The 16,910-nt window shown below is 38.4% G+C and overlaps 1 protein-coding gene across 3 annotated transcripts in view; it reads right to left on the bottom strand.

The window, feature by feature from the left end:
* The window catches only part of LOC109934671 (putative methyltransferase NSUN7), a 115,574-nt gene that overhangs the window by 51,649 nt on the left and 47,015 nt on the right, over positions 1–16,910 (bottom strand). For 2 of the 3 annotated variants that reach the window (XM_048605522.1, XM_048605520.1), the window contains 5 exons: positions 10,836–10,988; positions 8,925–9,108; positions 8,544–8,754; positions 6,983–7,126; positions 5,247–5,348 (listed from right to left, as the gene is read on the bottom strand). In XM_048605522.1, the coding sequence (XP_048461479.1) occupies positions 5,247–5,348; positions 6,983–7,126; positions 8,544–8,754; positions 8,925–9,108; positions 10,836–10,988 (794 nt within the window). The remainder of the gene's footprint in view (positions 1–5,246; positions 5,349–6,982; positions 7,127–8,543; positions 8,755–8,924; positions 9,109–10,835; positions 10,989–16,910) is intronic. The other variant, XM_048605523.1, reaches the window with a different exon arrangement.

Here is a 16,910-nt window from a genome sequence, read left to right on the forward strand (position 1 = left end):
TTTCCTGAATTGTTGCTTGAAGAATCTTGAAAGTTGTCTCAGCTGAGAGGATTGACAGTAAACTTGCTACTAAAGGCCTAATTTGGCATCTCAACTCTGGAAGGCAATGTTGGAATTGTTTCTAATTCTCAATTCCACCCTGAAAGAAGAGGAGGAAGCAATTACAGCCTCCCCCAACCTCCTATCCTTCTGAATGTTGATGTAGTGGAAGCCCTTTCTGCTGATAAACGTCACTGGTTGGCTACCTGCTGCCTTTGATGATCACCAGGTTGCAAGCACTGATGCCTTGCACCAGCACTCGAGTTTACATTTTTACCCCTGATACATGCAAGATCCCATCCATCCAGATTTGAAGGTACTGTCCAAGTCTAGACGCTTTGAGTCACATTCTCTTGCAGAACCTGTTCTTAAGGTAGCTCCAAATTCCAGCAATAAATCCTGCGCAGAGTGCATAATTTCTGTTGCCTAGCTGCATTCATTCTTCTTTGCTGCGCTAATCATGCTCAGACTGTGTCCCACCTGCCAAGGATATCCCTTCTCATTACGAGACTCAAAATCTGAGAACCGTGCTCCCATTATAATTTTTGCCTTCCTTGTACTCAGGCACTCCTTAGATTGTTTTTAAGCCTTACCCATCCCTCTTATGCCTCACGATGCCAAGTCAATCACTATGCCCTGCATTGCTCCAGTATTTACTGAACACTCACCTCACAACCTGTGCACACCCGATGGTGTCTATGCAATTAGTGATGTTGAGTTTCCCCTGCCATGTTCCCTCTTAAGGGCCTACGTAAATTGATGGCATGGCCATACAAACTCCCTAGTGCTGCTGCAGTCTACGTACCAGGTCTTTACTTGACACAGAATTCAACCAAATTCCAAAACTGGCTTTCAAAAAGCTCTTTAACTACTTTATTTTGCCTTATTTGTAACTCAGGATGGATTTCCAGAGCTAACCTACCCTCATACTATTGAAACTTACCTGCAGCAGTAACAATGATGGAAAACAGCATGCTTTTTAGCACTCTCAGTCTCCATTCCAACTTGAAGGTCATGCTCCTAGACACAGTTGCCTTTACTCCATAACATCCTAAAAGCTTGTTGAAACAGCCCAAAATCATAAATATTGTAATAGGACTAGGTAATTCAGCCCCTCAAGCCTATACACCACTCAATAAGATCATGGCCGATCTGTTCATAGCTTAAACTTCACTTCCATGCCTGCTGCCCAACAACCCGTGACTCCCTTGTTGATCAAAAATTTGTATATACTCCAAGTTGAATAGACAACGATCCAGCTTCCATTGCTCTGAAGAGATTTCCAAAATCTAACAACTCTCGGAGAAAAAAAATCTTCAGATCTCCATCTTAAATAGCAGATCCTTTATTTTTAAAACTCTAAATGCCCCCAACAAGGGGAAAATATTTCCAGTATCCACCTTGTCAAATTTCTTCAAAATTTTAAATGTTCTGAGATCACCTCTCATTCTTATAAAATCCAATAAATACAGGCCTAACCTGTTCAACTTTTACTGGTGTGCACAATTCAGGTTGCATCTCCCACACTATTAAAATCCTCCATGAACTGCACAGGTACACATTCTATGACATTTCAGCCCTCACAAAAAATAGGAAGTGCTGTGTTGCAACCACGCAACCACAGTCAATTGTCATAAAATCCATCTGGTTCACTCATGGACTTTAGGGAAGGACATCTGCTGTCATCCCCTGGTCTGACCAACATGTGACTCCACATCCACAGGTTGATTCTTAACTAAATAAAAACCGAAAGAACTGCGGATGCTAAAGTCAGGAACAAAAACAGAAGCTGCTGGAAAAGCTCAGCAGGTCTGGCGGCCTCTGTGAAGAGAAATTCAGAGTTAACGTTTCAAATCCAGTGACCTCTGATGTGGCTGAGGAAACGAGTTTTAGCAAATACTTGGTCAAACACCAGGACTGACAGTGAAATTAATGTCGGTGAGCAAGAAGAAAGATTGGAACAGAAATCCCATCGGAGAGAGGAGCAGAACTTCTTCAGGGTGGACATGCCTAGAAGAGATGTGGCAGTGAATTAAATACTAAATAAAAACCGGAAGAACTGCAGATGTTGTGAATCAGGAACAAAAACAGAAGTTGCCGGAAAAGCTCAGCAGGTCTGGCAGCATCTATGAAGAAAAAAACAGAGTTAACGGTTCAGGTCCGGTGATCCTTCCAAGGTGCATAAGTAATGAATGATTCATAACTGGTTAGGTGCATTATGAATACCAGATAGAAAAGAAAGGTTGAATGCGATAAGGCAGTTAAAAATCTTGTACAAGTCTTCAATAAGATACAAGCAGGAAGATTACACATGACCCTTGGAAGGGTCACCGGACCAGAAACAATAGCTCTGATTTTTTCTTCACAGATGCTGCCAGACCTGCTGAGCTTTTCCAGCAACTTCTGTTTTTGTTCTCGACTCTTAAAGGCTGGTTGGGCAATAAATATTGGCCTAGCCAGTGACATTCACATCCTGAAACTGAATAACAGAACTTGTGATTTCTGGGTTTGTCTACAATGATTAAATGTGAAAATCCAGGCTAATATTGTTTATTCTATTTTTTGACATGTCAGTAGCTGTCACACAGATTTCTAATTTCACAGTAGCCACATAACTATCACCTATAAATTAAGGAAGACATAAAAATGGCAAGTAATTTACACTAAACCATTAGAGTTTGGAATTGACTTTTGTTTTAGGCCAACTCTGAAGATTTTCTGTGTGTCTATGCATAAGTAATGAGTGATTCATAACTGGTTAGGTGCATTATGAATACCAGATAGAAAAGAAAGGTTGAATGCGATAGGGCAGTTAAAAATCTTGTATAAATCTTCAATAACATACAAGCAGGAAGATTACACATGATAATAAAGCACAAGGCAAAGACATTACATAATTTTTTCAGATATTACTAGTGTTTTAACTATTTAAAAGTTCAAAATTAAAAGGTATTTAGGGTAATTCTTTTGTTTTATTGAGAAGAACATGCATGTACAAGAAAATAAGCAGGTACTTATGAAGAACTTTGATGCTGAATGTAGAGATTGTAGCTTAGTTAGTCAGTGCATCAAGGTAAATGTTATGATTCAAAGGTTAATAGAAATGCAGCAGGGGGTAAAATCTCATTGGTACAATACTGCAGCAAAGAAAAAGGCGTGGAACTGTAATTCCAACATTGTTATGGAGGTAAGGTGGTGTGGCATGGAGAACTTAAACTAATAATCATGAAAAGAATGCAAGTAAATAAGTAAGGTAAACTCACCATATAACTTAATGCCTGCCAGACTTTACAGCTGCTCTCTTAGGGGTCAGAGACAACTGATGGTGGTTTAACCTGAGGGTCACTGTGCCTCAGGTAAAGGGAAAGGTTGAGAAGAGTGCTTCATGATAACCTCAGCTGGTGCAGAAATTGAATCCATGCTGTTGGTGTCACTCTCCATTACAAACTAGCTGTCCAGCCAACTGGACCTCTTGAACAAGTACTTACACAGTAAAGCAAATGTGCCACTTTTAGCATGGGAAGCAGGCTAACATGCAAATAATATGAAGGGGCATGTCACATGGACTTCCTAAAACATCTTGTTGGTAAACAAATATTACAAAATATTGTATTATAAAACACAGAGGAATGCCAAATAATTAGAGTAAAGCTGAAAAAGAACTCATATTGTCTAAGATGCCTTGTTGTCATCAGGGCATTCACAAAATACAAATGTCAAGGGAGCGTTTTTTTCCAACTATACTCAAGCCCTGTAGTACCAAACAACTATTGACAAAGGAATATCTTCAATGACATTCACATCTCAAACCAACAAAAATACATACATCAATATTTTAAAAGCTCATTTTAATCAGAGACTCCCTACAGTGCAGATAATGTGGGCACCAGAAAATACACCTCAGTTTCTGAACTACTCATAAGATACGACAAGTGACATCTACTAGTAGATCTACTAGTGTTAAATATTTTATTGAAATAAAGTAGTATTATTAAAAGTATTTTAACGGTGGTGGTGGTGGCAACAATACACTTCTGTGTTTTAATTCAAAAGTGTTTAGTCGCACCAGGTGTTGTAGTAGATTCTGATCCGCAAAACTAAGCAAAAATATTTCCCCATGTAGCTATGACCGCTAGATGTTATAAGACTGTAATATTTTAAATTGTCTCTTTTCATACAAGTAAAATGAGGTAGTTTGGAGATGGGGATATAGAAACCTGTTATAATAAAAGCAAAATATCGTGAATGATGGAAGTCTGAAGTAAAAACAGAAAAAGTGCTGGAGAAACTCAGCAAGTTTGACAGCATCTTTTGAAAGAAGGATCATACTGAACTCAAAATATTAATTCTGTTACTCTCTCCACAGGCACTGCCCAACCTGCTGAGTTTCTTCAGCACATTGTTTTTATTTGTGACCACCTACTATTTTTGCCCAGTGATAAACTCATGTAATTGGTTTGTTATGGAGACAAAGGCTTCTACTGAAAACAAGGTGATAACTTTCAAAACCTGGAGACAAATTAAATGACATCTGTCCCTACAGCTGTCAGACTCTGGTCAGCGAACAAGAGGGACAGGAAATCAGCAAATGCTGTGAACACCAGGCGAGAACACTGCCTTCTGTCAGTGACTAGGCAGAGTACTGATGGAAGCTCTGCTGGAAAAGATGGGATTTGAGAACACTGGAATATTTGCTTTAGTATGGCCAAGAGGAGTCACTGGAGTGGGGCTTGCAGCTGGCCACTGATCTAGGTTTCTTAGGAGACTAGTGTGATTGGTCTTCATCAGACAATGGGTATTTCAAATCAGCAAAACAGGTAGAAGTGAAACTTTGAGTAACTTTGGACTGGTCCCTGTAAAGACTCCAGTTCTGTGGAGAGTGCAGTGTTACATTTAAACACAATATGGGACTTGCAATCATATTAAGAACTTAAATAAGGTATCATTTCTGTAGTTCAGTATACTGGTTACCTACTAAGTAATACTTAGTTGATGTTGGTTTTTAGTTTGTTTGTTACAGCAGAAGTCAGAAAATGTAAATTTTTGTTTTGTAATCATTTGATTTGGTCATTGCGAGTTCAAATTTCTTTTTAAAATTTACCATTGATTTGAACTATTCATTACTGTTTATTTTTTATTAAAATGACAAACAGATAATGTTCCTACAGGTTTTTCTGACTTCACGTTCCTTATTCTTTTAAACTTACATTTAATTGCATGCATGAGTTCCTCTGCTTGTCTCTGGGCCAGCTGTTTGAGTTTCTCTTCTGACACTTTTCCTTGAGAAAGTTCCTGCAGCAAAGTTGTGTCTAGGAGAAAAAGAACTTACTGTAAAAATTAATACATGAAATTATGTATAAGCGAATAGAAAGTTCTTCCTCATTACTTGACCTTTTAATAAGAAGAAAGATTTGAATTATATAGTGCTTCTCATAAACATCAGATGTCTCACAGCACTTTACAGTAAATTAAGTACAATTCTTTGTGAGGTATAGTCACCGTTGCAATGCAGAAAATACAGCAATATGATAATGCCAGATAACCTTTTTTTTGTTGTGTCGATTGAGGCATAAATATTGGTCAGGACCCAGGAGATAATTTTTCTTCAAAATACTGCTAATCTTTCATGTGCCCCAAGCAGGCATCTGAGACCTCCGCTTAATGTCTCATCTAAAAGACAGTACCTCTGACAAGGTAACACTTTCTCAGTACAGACAGGAGTGTCAGTGTGGCATTGTGTACATCATCCCTAGAACAAATACACAAAGCAATCATACAGTTCCACTTCAAATGAATACTTTATCCAGCCATTTACGAATTCTGAGTGAATTTCTGGTGATTTCAATAAACTTGTGGCTTCGCTTAAATTTGGGACTTGTCTGTTACTCTTTATAGTTCAAGGTTACATTTTGAATATAATATCTAAATTAATACATTTAGGGACAGCTGAGACATGTACAGCTGAAAGAAGTAGAGGAATTATTGCCACAGACTATATAAAGCTGTTACAGAGGAATTACACATTATCAAATTAATTGTAACGAGGAACCATTATCAAGAAAAACTGCAAAAGCTTAGTTAAGCTTATTTTTCTACTCATCAGAATTTACACTGAACTACTCAAACTAATCTCTGTTCAGGGCAACCAAAGTAATTCAGGAAAAGGAAAATACTGCATATTCTGTAAACACACAGCAGAGGCTGCCTCCATAGAATCCCTACAGTGTGGAAACAGGCCATTTGGCCCAGGTAGTCTACACAGACTGTCCGAAGAGCATCCCACCCAAACTCACCCCCCTACCCTATCCCTGTAACCCTGCATTCCCCATTGCTAATCCACTTAGTCTACACATCCCTGGACACTAAGGGCAAATTAGCATGGCCAATCCACCTAATCTGCACCTCTTTGGACTGTGGGAGGAAACAGAGTAACCCAGGGAAAGCCCATGCAGGCATGGCGGGGGAACGTGCAAACTCCACACAGGCAGTCAAACCTGGGTCCCTGGAGCTGTGAGACAGTAGTGTTAACCACTGAGCCACCGTGCCACCCCTGGAGGATTGCGTTGGTGGGTTCTCTGATGACACGCTGTGTGGAAGTTTAGCCTATTTCTCACTCCACAGATGTTGCCTGATGTTCTTACTTCCAGCATTTTTGAAATGATACAGAATTTGATTTGAACACAAGTTAAATATGGGAATAACAGACTGTTTTTATAATAAAATTCATCGGCTGAGAATCACACTCAATCTGTAACATCCTTGGAAGTAAATTGGCATACACGAATGATCTAAGTGACATAATTTAGTTTCCTTTCTATCTGCCTAGTCTTCAAGCCATGATGGCTTATCTGCTTCCTTCCAATCATTTGAAGGGAATGTTGGTTTCCAGTGCATGATACTTTCCCAGTGATAGCCATTTCGAAAAGTTATCGTTTAAATTTACCTCCATGTTCATTTAAGATGAACTCAACTGGATTGCTGACGCCTGATGTTGAGCACTGAGGCACAAGCAGAATAACTTTAACCTTCTGTAAGCGTGGATCTATTGGCTCAATATCAGTGAATTTCTGAGGTATCAGTTTAATGTCTGCAAAGCAATTAAACAAACATATTTCTAAGGTTACTTTTACTGACTGGATAATTGGGCGTTTTCTCTCTCCAACAAGCAACATCGTTTTATTTCCTATTTTTGAAACTGGCTTTTTTTTTTACATTTTCAAATTTAAATACTAAAAGTTGTTAATACTGGGGAATGGAACTCTTTCTATTCAATTGTCAATCCAGGCAATGACCTGAGGTGTTACCACTATCCTACTAATCCAGAGACTCAGAAAATGATCTAGAGACCTGGGTTCAAAACCCACCATGGCAGATGGTGAAATTTGAATGCAATAATTAGTAGTGGAATTAAGAGTCTAATGATAACCATTAAACTGTTGATGATTGTCAGGAAAACCCCATCTACTTCATTAATGTCCTTTAAGGATATTTACCTGGTCTGGGCCGCATGTGAAATCTGGACCCACAGCAATGCTCTCTGAGCAATTATGGATGGGCAATAAATGCTGGCCTACCCAGTGATACCCACATCCCATGAATGAATTTTTTTTTAAAATTAATTCCAGTCAGCTAGAAATCTATGTCAGTACCACAACCATTTGCAGAATTATGCCTTTTCTATATCATTTCAACATGCCATTTTGGTGACCTAATTTTAAAAAGTGTGACTTTTTTTCCCAAGCTTACACTAGCAATGTCAAAGTCTCCCGGTAGAATTTCCTAATTAGTGAGATTGGTATTATGACTTCCATGTCTAATGTGAACTGAACTGACATGCTCCAGTTATTTCATATAAAAATCTTTGGAGTCAGTAGAGATTTTCATGCCATCATACAGAGTTAGATTTGTTGCAGCATGGAATGCCAAATGGATTTCACCTTAATTATAGTTTTACTATTTTAGTTATATTGCAGATTTATATGCATTTGTTATGAGCTTTTTCTGTATTAGAATTAAAAACTAGCATCAGATGAGCATCACCAAAAACAAAACTGAAGTTACGCTTCCCATTATTGCATTTTTCACATACATAGAAATTATGATATTTTCCTTCTGTTCTTGATACGTTTCTTGTTTCTCAACTTAGCTAACAGTATTAGACTAAGCAACAGACAAACCAGATGTACACAGCCAGCTTTGTTAATTCTCAAAGAAGAAAACTCAATTTTTAAATTAAGCCTATACAGTACTTAACGTTAAGCCACTGTGAACCTGGTCAGTTGCAAAGTTGAACAGACCAAGATAAAAGTAATTGAATTTACTTATTAATTTTTTTCTGTTCATTCATATAAAAACATGTAATAGTTTATTGGCCTTTTCAAAGATGGCAACTCCTAAAAAGTATGCATTAGTATTTTACAGAGAATTTTTTCTATATTCACCTAATAATCTGTAATCTGCGAGCTAAAGTACAGATAATGAACAGTTACACATTAGTTACGCACTTTTACAGCCCATTTTTTCAAATAAATTCTTTAGTTCAAGTTGTTGCGATTCTGTTTTCACTCCACAAACAAAGACTTTGGACGTGCTCTGGTTAATTAGGGTGGACATATGGGCAACAGTCAACCGTGAAACTGCATTAGTAACAACGATATCATCATCTATGTTCATTAAGACCTTCACCGAGTGTGGTGCAAGGCTTCGACCTTTATCCTGGAGGAAAAAGAAGGATACTAGATATTACTACCACTTTCTTCTATTAAAAAACAACATAAAATTTCCTTAAAATTTACATAATTTAGAACATTGTTCAGAAATTTTGAGGCAAATATGGAATTGTATATTACTTCCTATTTTGCTGTGTCTTCAATTCTTCTGTTTACCTGAATTACCATCTTGTAACTGGTGACAAGTTCCATTTCGTAAAGTTTAGCTGTTAGATGAGTTGGAAAAAGTAACACATCCTGGCAGTGTCGATCCTCACAGAAAGTCAGACCCTCGAGTTCCTGAGGACATTTCACCTTTGTAAAACCCTCTCTTTCCAGTAAATTGGTTACATCTTCAAGGCTGTCCAATCACAATATAATGACAATCATTAGTTTTAACTAGTCAAGAGTTTATAAGGTGCAATAGCAATGTCAATACGAGAGACGATATCTCTAATGCTACATTTAAATACTATTAGTATGCACCAGTCAAAATAGTCTGGAACAGTATCGGTACTGGTACAATAATAATACTCCATTCTTGTCTGTACAGGCTGTTTCACTTGGTCAGTTTAAAGGCATGTCTGTTGGTGGGTTTATTTGATGGGTGGTACCTTACACTCAAAGAGGCACATGGGACATTTGGTGAGTTAGGGCACGTGACACATGTGCAATTGTTAACTCTTGGTGGTAGCAATAGTTTGGGGGAAAAAAAATTATGGAAGGAAAGGAGAGCTCAATGACAGCTTCCACAGCAGGAGAGAATCACTGAATCCCTATAAGTGCAGATAGAGGCTGTTAGGTCAATCAAGTCCTTCCGAAGAGCATCCCATCCTTCCAGACTATCCCAATAACCCCACATTTACCAGAGCTAACCAATCGAGCCTACAATACCATGGACACTACTGGGCAAATTACCATGGCCATTCCATATGACCTACAAGTCTTTGGACTGTGGGAGGGAACTGGAGTGCCCAGAGGAAATCCCGCAGCCACAGAGAAGATGTACAAACTCTACATAAACAGTTACCCAAGGATGGAATCAAACCTGGGCCTGTGAGAACTGGAATGCCATTAGTGGGATGGCAAGAAAGGAATGGGAATGGAAGGCATGAAATAGCATGACAAGGATGGAATGCAATAAGATTGAGACAATATAAGAGAGAAGAATGGGTAGAGTGGTTGATGGAATGGAATTGGGTAAGTGTGGCAAAATGGCATGGAGAATTATTTGATACAATTTATACGAAAACTTTTCTTTCACTAAAAGAACTATTAGATTTGAATAACCTGAAGTTTAGAAAAGCTCTCGGGTGAATTATGTTAGTGTTGATTCTATAGATAAAAATGATGAAGATATTAACAGTCCACATCTTCCAGAGTTTCTACATAGTCTAACTGCAATAGGCATGCCCCCACACAAATTTAGACTAGAGGGACAGCAGTTAAGTTTTGCTACAAAACTTGAATCCTAAACAAGGAATGCAACAAGACTGACACTTAGGAAGCTGTTTTCTTCAATGATAACTACTGAAATTATAACAGGCATATTTTAAGGAAATATTATAATAAATAATAGAGGCTACTACTGGTTAAGGTTGTTGTTTCACCTCTGGAGAAAACAGTTTCCAATTAAGCTTTCACATGTTATGACTATAAATAAGTCACAATGCCAGATTCATGAAATATGTTATATTTATATTGCTAGATTTGTTTCTCCCCATGAACTGCTTTACAGATTGAGATTTTGTAATTCTGTTGAAGTCTTTGATGAAAATTTAGTTAAAATTATTTAAAAATTTAAAATTATAATTATTGCAATTAAAGTACTAACATGATTATAAATGTTTTACGGAGTTTGCTAATTCACAGTAAGTATGAGAATATTGACTGTCAGGTAAAGTTTAAGATTCCAGCTGCTAAAATAATAGGCTATTAACTAACCACACTTTTGAAACTACCATCTATTTTTTTGATGAGGTGGCAATGCTAGCAAATTTGAATCACACTAACTTCCCATTAGTAAAACATTATAGGTGTGTTGTATAATACTAAATGTGAAGTGGGGTTTTTTTTTAAACTAATTACCTTGTCTTTAATACGTTTATCCAGGCATAGAGAGGCAAAGAAGAAGCTCGTCGTTCTTGATTTCTTACAGATTCCGGAAGAATTAAATCGATGGAGATTGCATTATTTTTAATCCGGCATCGAGCAAGTGCAGCTGCAAGTTTTGTTTTAAAGCTATATAAAAAGATAATATATCATGTTAGTTTTTAAATACTACATATACTCAAGTAAAAGTCGATTCTATTTTTGGCCAAAAACTATGGAGTCTTCCACATACCTTGTGTAAAAGTCAACCCTGGTTCTTCACAGATAACAGGGCAACATTTGTGAGTCAAGATATTATCCTGTATATAAATGTTACGATGAGGAAATGATCGGTGAGACTGTATGAGAGTCAAATGTCTAATAACTTTTTGTTTTAAATCAGAAATAAAAGGTTAAATGTTAAACTTTTATTTCTGAACAATTTCGCACAGAAGTTTAAGATACATCAGGTCAGAGTCAGGCAGTCGTGGAATACAAACATATACCCAGTTAAGATTTTGAAATTTCTTCATCATTTTGTAAAAAAATGCCCTCTAGAAAAAAAACAAAAAATATACAGCAGCGTTTAAACTGAAAGTTATTGAAGTTGCAGAGAAGATAAATGACTGTATAGCAGCAAGAGAATTTTGTGTTTCAGAGAAACTTGTGAGAGACTGGAGAAAGACATTGAACCAACTTCAGAGAATGCCAAAACGAAAGTGTGCCCACAGAGGTAAATCTAGCAAGTGGCTACAACTGTAGAGAAAAGTTGCTGAGTGGTTAGTTGAAAATCGTCAAAATGGAAAATGTATTAGTCATGAAGCCAGCCAAATCCATGAATGAAACAAATCAAAGAAGGATGGAATTTCAGATTTTAATGCAAGTGCTGGACGGTGCACAAGGTTCATGATAAGGTGTGACTTAGTACTTCGGGAAAGCTTACTAATTCATTTTTGTTTGTATTGTCTCTATCAGGTAATTACTGCAATTCGTTGTATTTTTTTTTAAACTTGGTTAGGTATCAATTGGGCTTCTGCTAATGATACGGTGTTTTGGACTATAGCATGAATTTCAGCCCCTCAAAAGTAGCATTCATGTAATAGTTGATCCCATAAATTTAACCTTAAAAAATTGTCTAAAATAATTTGACTTTTACAGGAGTAGATACGGTAATCACAATGATGAGATGTGGTCTCTCTCAAAGAGTTATCACATATTTATTCATAATGTAGCTTGTCCATTCACCCACACTCCATAATAAACTTAAAATGCATGTCTTCAAATCCCTCCATATTTTCACCCCAGTCTCTGCAATTTCTTTCAGTACGATTTTCACCATCATGCAATTTTATTAATTCCAGTCCTTTGAGCACTTCCATCCTTCACATACCATTGATTTATTTTATTTTTATTTTTCTCATTTTTGGTTAGAACAGTGAGCTGTGAATTGAAGGTGACCTTTGGACTGTGAGCAGCAGCTTGTTGCAAAAAAAAAAAGGAAAGACCAAATAAATATACTTATTTATGGGACCTGGCATGGGAAGTTAATTGCAGGTTGATTATTGTTCAGTAAACTCTGTAGACATTTTGGCTCTGGAGATGCATTATGCTCAAAGGCTGGCAAAAGTCTGAATGTTAAACGAGGCCATAAAGGGACACCAATGCTGGCCAGTTTAAGAAAGAGAACGTTGGAAAAAATATAAAGAGAAAACACAGTTTGAGCTGAATTGAACTGTGTCTAAAGACAAAAAAAGTCTGTGGCTGTGAAAGCTGCTTGGAGTCTCTAGTTATCCTCTCGTTATTGATTCATTGACGGTTCGAGAATAGAATCCCAGCTATAAGGAATAAGTAAATATTCCTCAGAACCTACCAGAAGCTGTTTGCATTGACTGGTGTGTCTTCAGAAAGCGAACAACATACAATCCCATGTGCTTGTAATACTACGCATAGTTGAAACTGCTTAAGTGAACTGATCAATTATATCTCTAGTTTTTCTTTTAATTTATCCCCTAACTGTGCCTGTCTATCTGTTTATGTGAGAGTGGAGGCTATGCTCAAGGAAGATTAGGTTTAAGCTATAGGCATTAACTGCATTACCTTGTTCAGTTTTGCTCTGCTGAAGTAACAGTATTAATAAAAAATTGTTAATTTTTGTTTGAGTTATAAACCTGGCTTCTGATATCTATTACCCTCAAGTGATTATGGAATGCTAGCACAGCTCACTAAAAGGCAAGAATATAAAAAGGAAAAAAATGCTGGTACAGCTGCACCAGTAGTCCTGGTTAGGTCATGTCTGGAGTACAGGAGTACAGTTCTGTGTACCACAGCTTTGTCTTGGAAAGAATGCATCATAAATTCATCAGAATGTTACCAGGATGCCAAAAATTAGATTATAAGGAAAGAGTGCAGAAATTAGGCTTTTATTCTCTGGAATGAAGCAGTTGATTTGACAGCAGCTTTTAGATCTTGTAGGGAATTGATAGTGCAAAAGGTAGAGAGAAGTCTGAGCCAGGATATTTGTAATAGAACATAACGAACACTTCTTCATGTAAACGGTGATAGGAGTGTGGAACTCTCCAACGAAAAGCAATTAATGTTAGTTCAATAATAATAATTCCAAATCAGTGATTGATAAATATTTAATAAAAACCGAAAGAACTGCGGATGCCGTAAATCAGGAACAAAACAAAAATTGCTGGAAAAGCTCAGCAGGTTTGGCAGCATCTGTGAAGGAAAAAACAGAGTTAATGTTTTAGGTCCGGTGCCCCTTCCTCAGAACTGATTGATAGATATTTACTAGATAAGTGGAAATTGGGAAACTGAGCCATGAACTAGATAAGAGATAGTAGGAACTGCAGATGCTGGAGAATCCGAGACAACAAGGTGCAGGACTGGATGAACACAGCTCGTCCCTGCCTCCCTAACCTGTTCTTCCTCCCACCTATCCCCTCCTCCCACCTCAAGCCGCACCTCCATCTCCTACCGACCAACCTCATCCCGCCCCCTTGACCTGTCCGTCCTCCCTGGACTGACCTATCCCCTTCCTAACTCCCTACCTACACTCACCTTTACTGGCTCCATCCTCACCTCTTCGACCTGTTTGTTTCCTCTCCACCTATCCTCTCCTCTATCCCTCTTCTATCCGCCTCCCACTCTCTCCCTATTTATTTCGGAACCCCCTTCCCCTCCGCTTTTTCTGATGAAGGGTTTGGCCCGAAACGTCAGCCTCTCTGCTCCTATGATGCTGCTTGGCCTGCTGTGTTCATCCAGCCCTGCACCTTGTTGTCATGAACTAGATAAGCCAGAATATCAATCAACTGGTAGAATACACTTGAAGAGCTAAATAACCCAATTCAGTTCTTATCTTAGGGACATCGGACTTAAATTCAAATAAAAGAGGAATCAAAATGTCCCATTCTGTTGAGAGCTTTGGAAAATACCAGCTTCCCAGGAAAGATTCAGAAGCTAAGTATTATAGCTGATGTGAGGGAAAATCTAAAGAGAAGGAACTGGAAGCAAACTCCACCATGTTGGGACAGGAAGGAAGTGAATAAAATGGCACTCCGGGTTTGAAACAGCAAGTTGCAAAGGAAAGTGTGGGATTTGTTGCTTATAAAAATGCAAAAATAATGGGAATGGTCTGCTTTTGTTATCTAAGACTGATCGACTGATCGACTGATCCACTGATGTTACAATGAATAAAACAATCAATTATTTGCATAACAAAGGGCAGAATCTTCTAAAAGCTCTGGGTGGGCCTGAAGAGTGGGAGGGGGAACAGAACTGGGCACGAGGCCAAAAAAAACTGACAGTGGGTTAAAGTTTTGTGATTGAGTTCTCTGAACCTTTCATGCCTGTTGGTTTGATCACTGGGACCAATGAAGAACAGGAGCTGCATATATTGGGTGGGGAACAAAATGTGGTAATTAAATACACTGAGGAAGCAAGTGAATGGGATAAGGAGTGATGTAAGGCTAAGGCCTGGTGTCTGAATGGGAACAGGATCAGGAGAACATCAGGTATATCGAGGGAGATAGTGACAGAACCAACAGTTACAGGGCTATATTGAAAAATGTCAGAGAGGTGCCGGAGGAAAGTAGAAGGCCATATATAAGGCTTGGAGGGAAAGGGTAATGTAGAGTGTGAGGGTGAACAAATCAAATTAAAAATTAACAACTACCAACCTTCTCCTGAATCAGCTCACAAAAGAAGGCCTCACAAAGAATTCACGGTACAGAAAGGCCACATGTCTGTTTGGTTGTGTTCTTGCACAGAACAAACATACCCAACCGAGGGAACTGGTGGGAGGGGTGTATTGTTATTACTTCCTGTTCACCTGCCCATAAAATTTGGTGTTTTCCCCACGCGTGCATATGCAATGAGAGGAGAAGAACATTTTTGTGCAAAAACTAAAACCCAATGCCCACCGCTCGTTCTTAAGCATCTCCTACTTTTAGGTCCGCCTTCTCGCCCAGTCTCAAAAGCCAAGATTCTGCCCAGAATATCTCTTGGAACTAATCGAATGCAATGGTAATGATTGCTCTGTATATTCCTTCAGCACGAAACAAAAGCCCAAATCCATACCTGGCCTCATGTTAAATGTTTTCTTGTTCTGCCTTCAAAGAGACTGAATAAACTAATATAGGAAAGACAAAAATATTCAATTCAAATCACAAAGAGTGTTGTATTATTAGTCTCCCTCGATAACACTGTTGTATAGCTAAATATTAGGCCTATAGGTATACCTGCTAAAGATGAAATATTCAGATTGCTTATAAGAATGGCCAGTTCTGGTATGCCAAGAGAATATTCCTTTATGTAACATGTAACAGTGGCATGAATATCCAATCAAAGCTCAACTCTGATGACAATAGATTGGATACCTAATGAAAACCATGCAATAAACTAAGTGTCAATTAGTTGCACTTCACATTCTAACAGATTAAATGCGAAAATTATAATCCAGTACTGTTCAGCAAGAACAGCTGACAAACATTTCCATGAATGTAGAATTTTTCAACACAATGGCCCAGATATTCTGATGGCTAGATAGTCACTGGAGCAACATAGACTGGATTTGCTAGTTAGGACCATGTGGATACCCCAATGCAGTTTACTGAAGGATATACCTGGAAAATTGATAAATTCCAAAGGACAATCCCAGTGTCTGGAAACCTCCAGAAAAGCCCCCTAAAGTTGGAGAATTCAGACTCACTTAAGCTCAGTAGTTAACCGGGAAGATTTAGAGGATTAAATACCTAATCAAAATCCTGAGTGTTATTAAACTGAAACCTGACTGGCCACTAACCCATTCCGCATACAAACCCTGACTCTTAATACAACCAGATCTGACAACTCTATTTCCCGCAGACCTGACCACTATACCCCACACATGCAACCTGACCCCACTGGAATTGGCAACACCACCAGATCTGGCATCCCCATCCACATAGCCCCAGCCAGCCCAAGACTCAATCAAACAACAGCCCAACTCATACACTCCGTACGTGAGTGGATGCCCCCTCCACTGAAATCCAACCTGACCTCCCTCACTCCCATGATTCGATTCAACAACTTCCACCTACCCATTTGGCCCCCACCTCTCTCCCACCCTAGTCCTTCACCAACCTTACATTACCCTTACACAGTAGCTTTCAAGTGTCTACTGGGTTTTTAAACTTCAAAATACAGAACAGTGCTTAAGTGAGGACAGTGGAGCCCAAGTTAATGAGTGTATTTAAGACAGAGAGATAGGTTCTTGATTAGTAAAGGGATTAAAGATAATGGGCAGAAGGCAGGAGAATGGGATTGAGAAACATATCAATCATGATCAAACGGCAGAACAGACCAATGGGCCAAATGGCCTAAATCTGCTCTTATATCTTATGGCCTTATTATGGGGTATAGTTTCAATGATGATCTCGCCTGCTGCTGGATTCGAGGATTGTGGACAGGTTTATAACAGGAGGCTTCTGTCCAGGCATCTTTAGTGCAGAAGTCAGTTAGAGGTTAAATACATAATTTTTAACCCAATCAGGTTTGAAAATAGATTTTGTGACCCTGATCAGAACT

The sequence above is a fragment of the Rhincodon typus genome, chromosome 1, assembly GCF_021869965.1.
Source record: "Rhincodon typus isolate 14 chromosome 1, sRhiTyp1.1, whole genome shotgun sequence".
In the NCBI taxonomy this organism is placed as follows: domain Eukaryota; kingdom Metazoa; phylum Chordata; class Chondrichthyes; order Orectolobiformes; family Rhincodontidae; genus Rhincodon; species Rhincodon typus.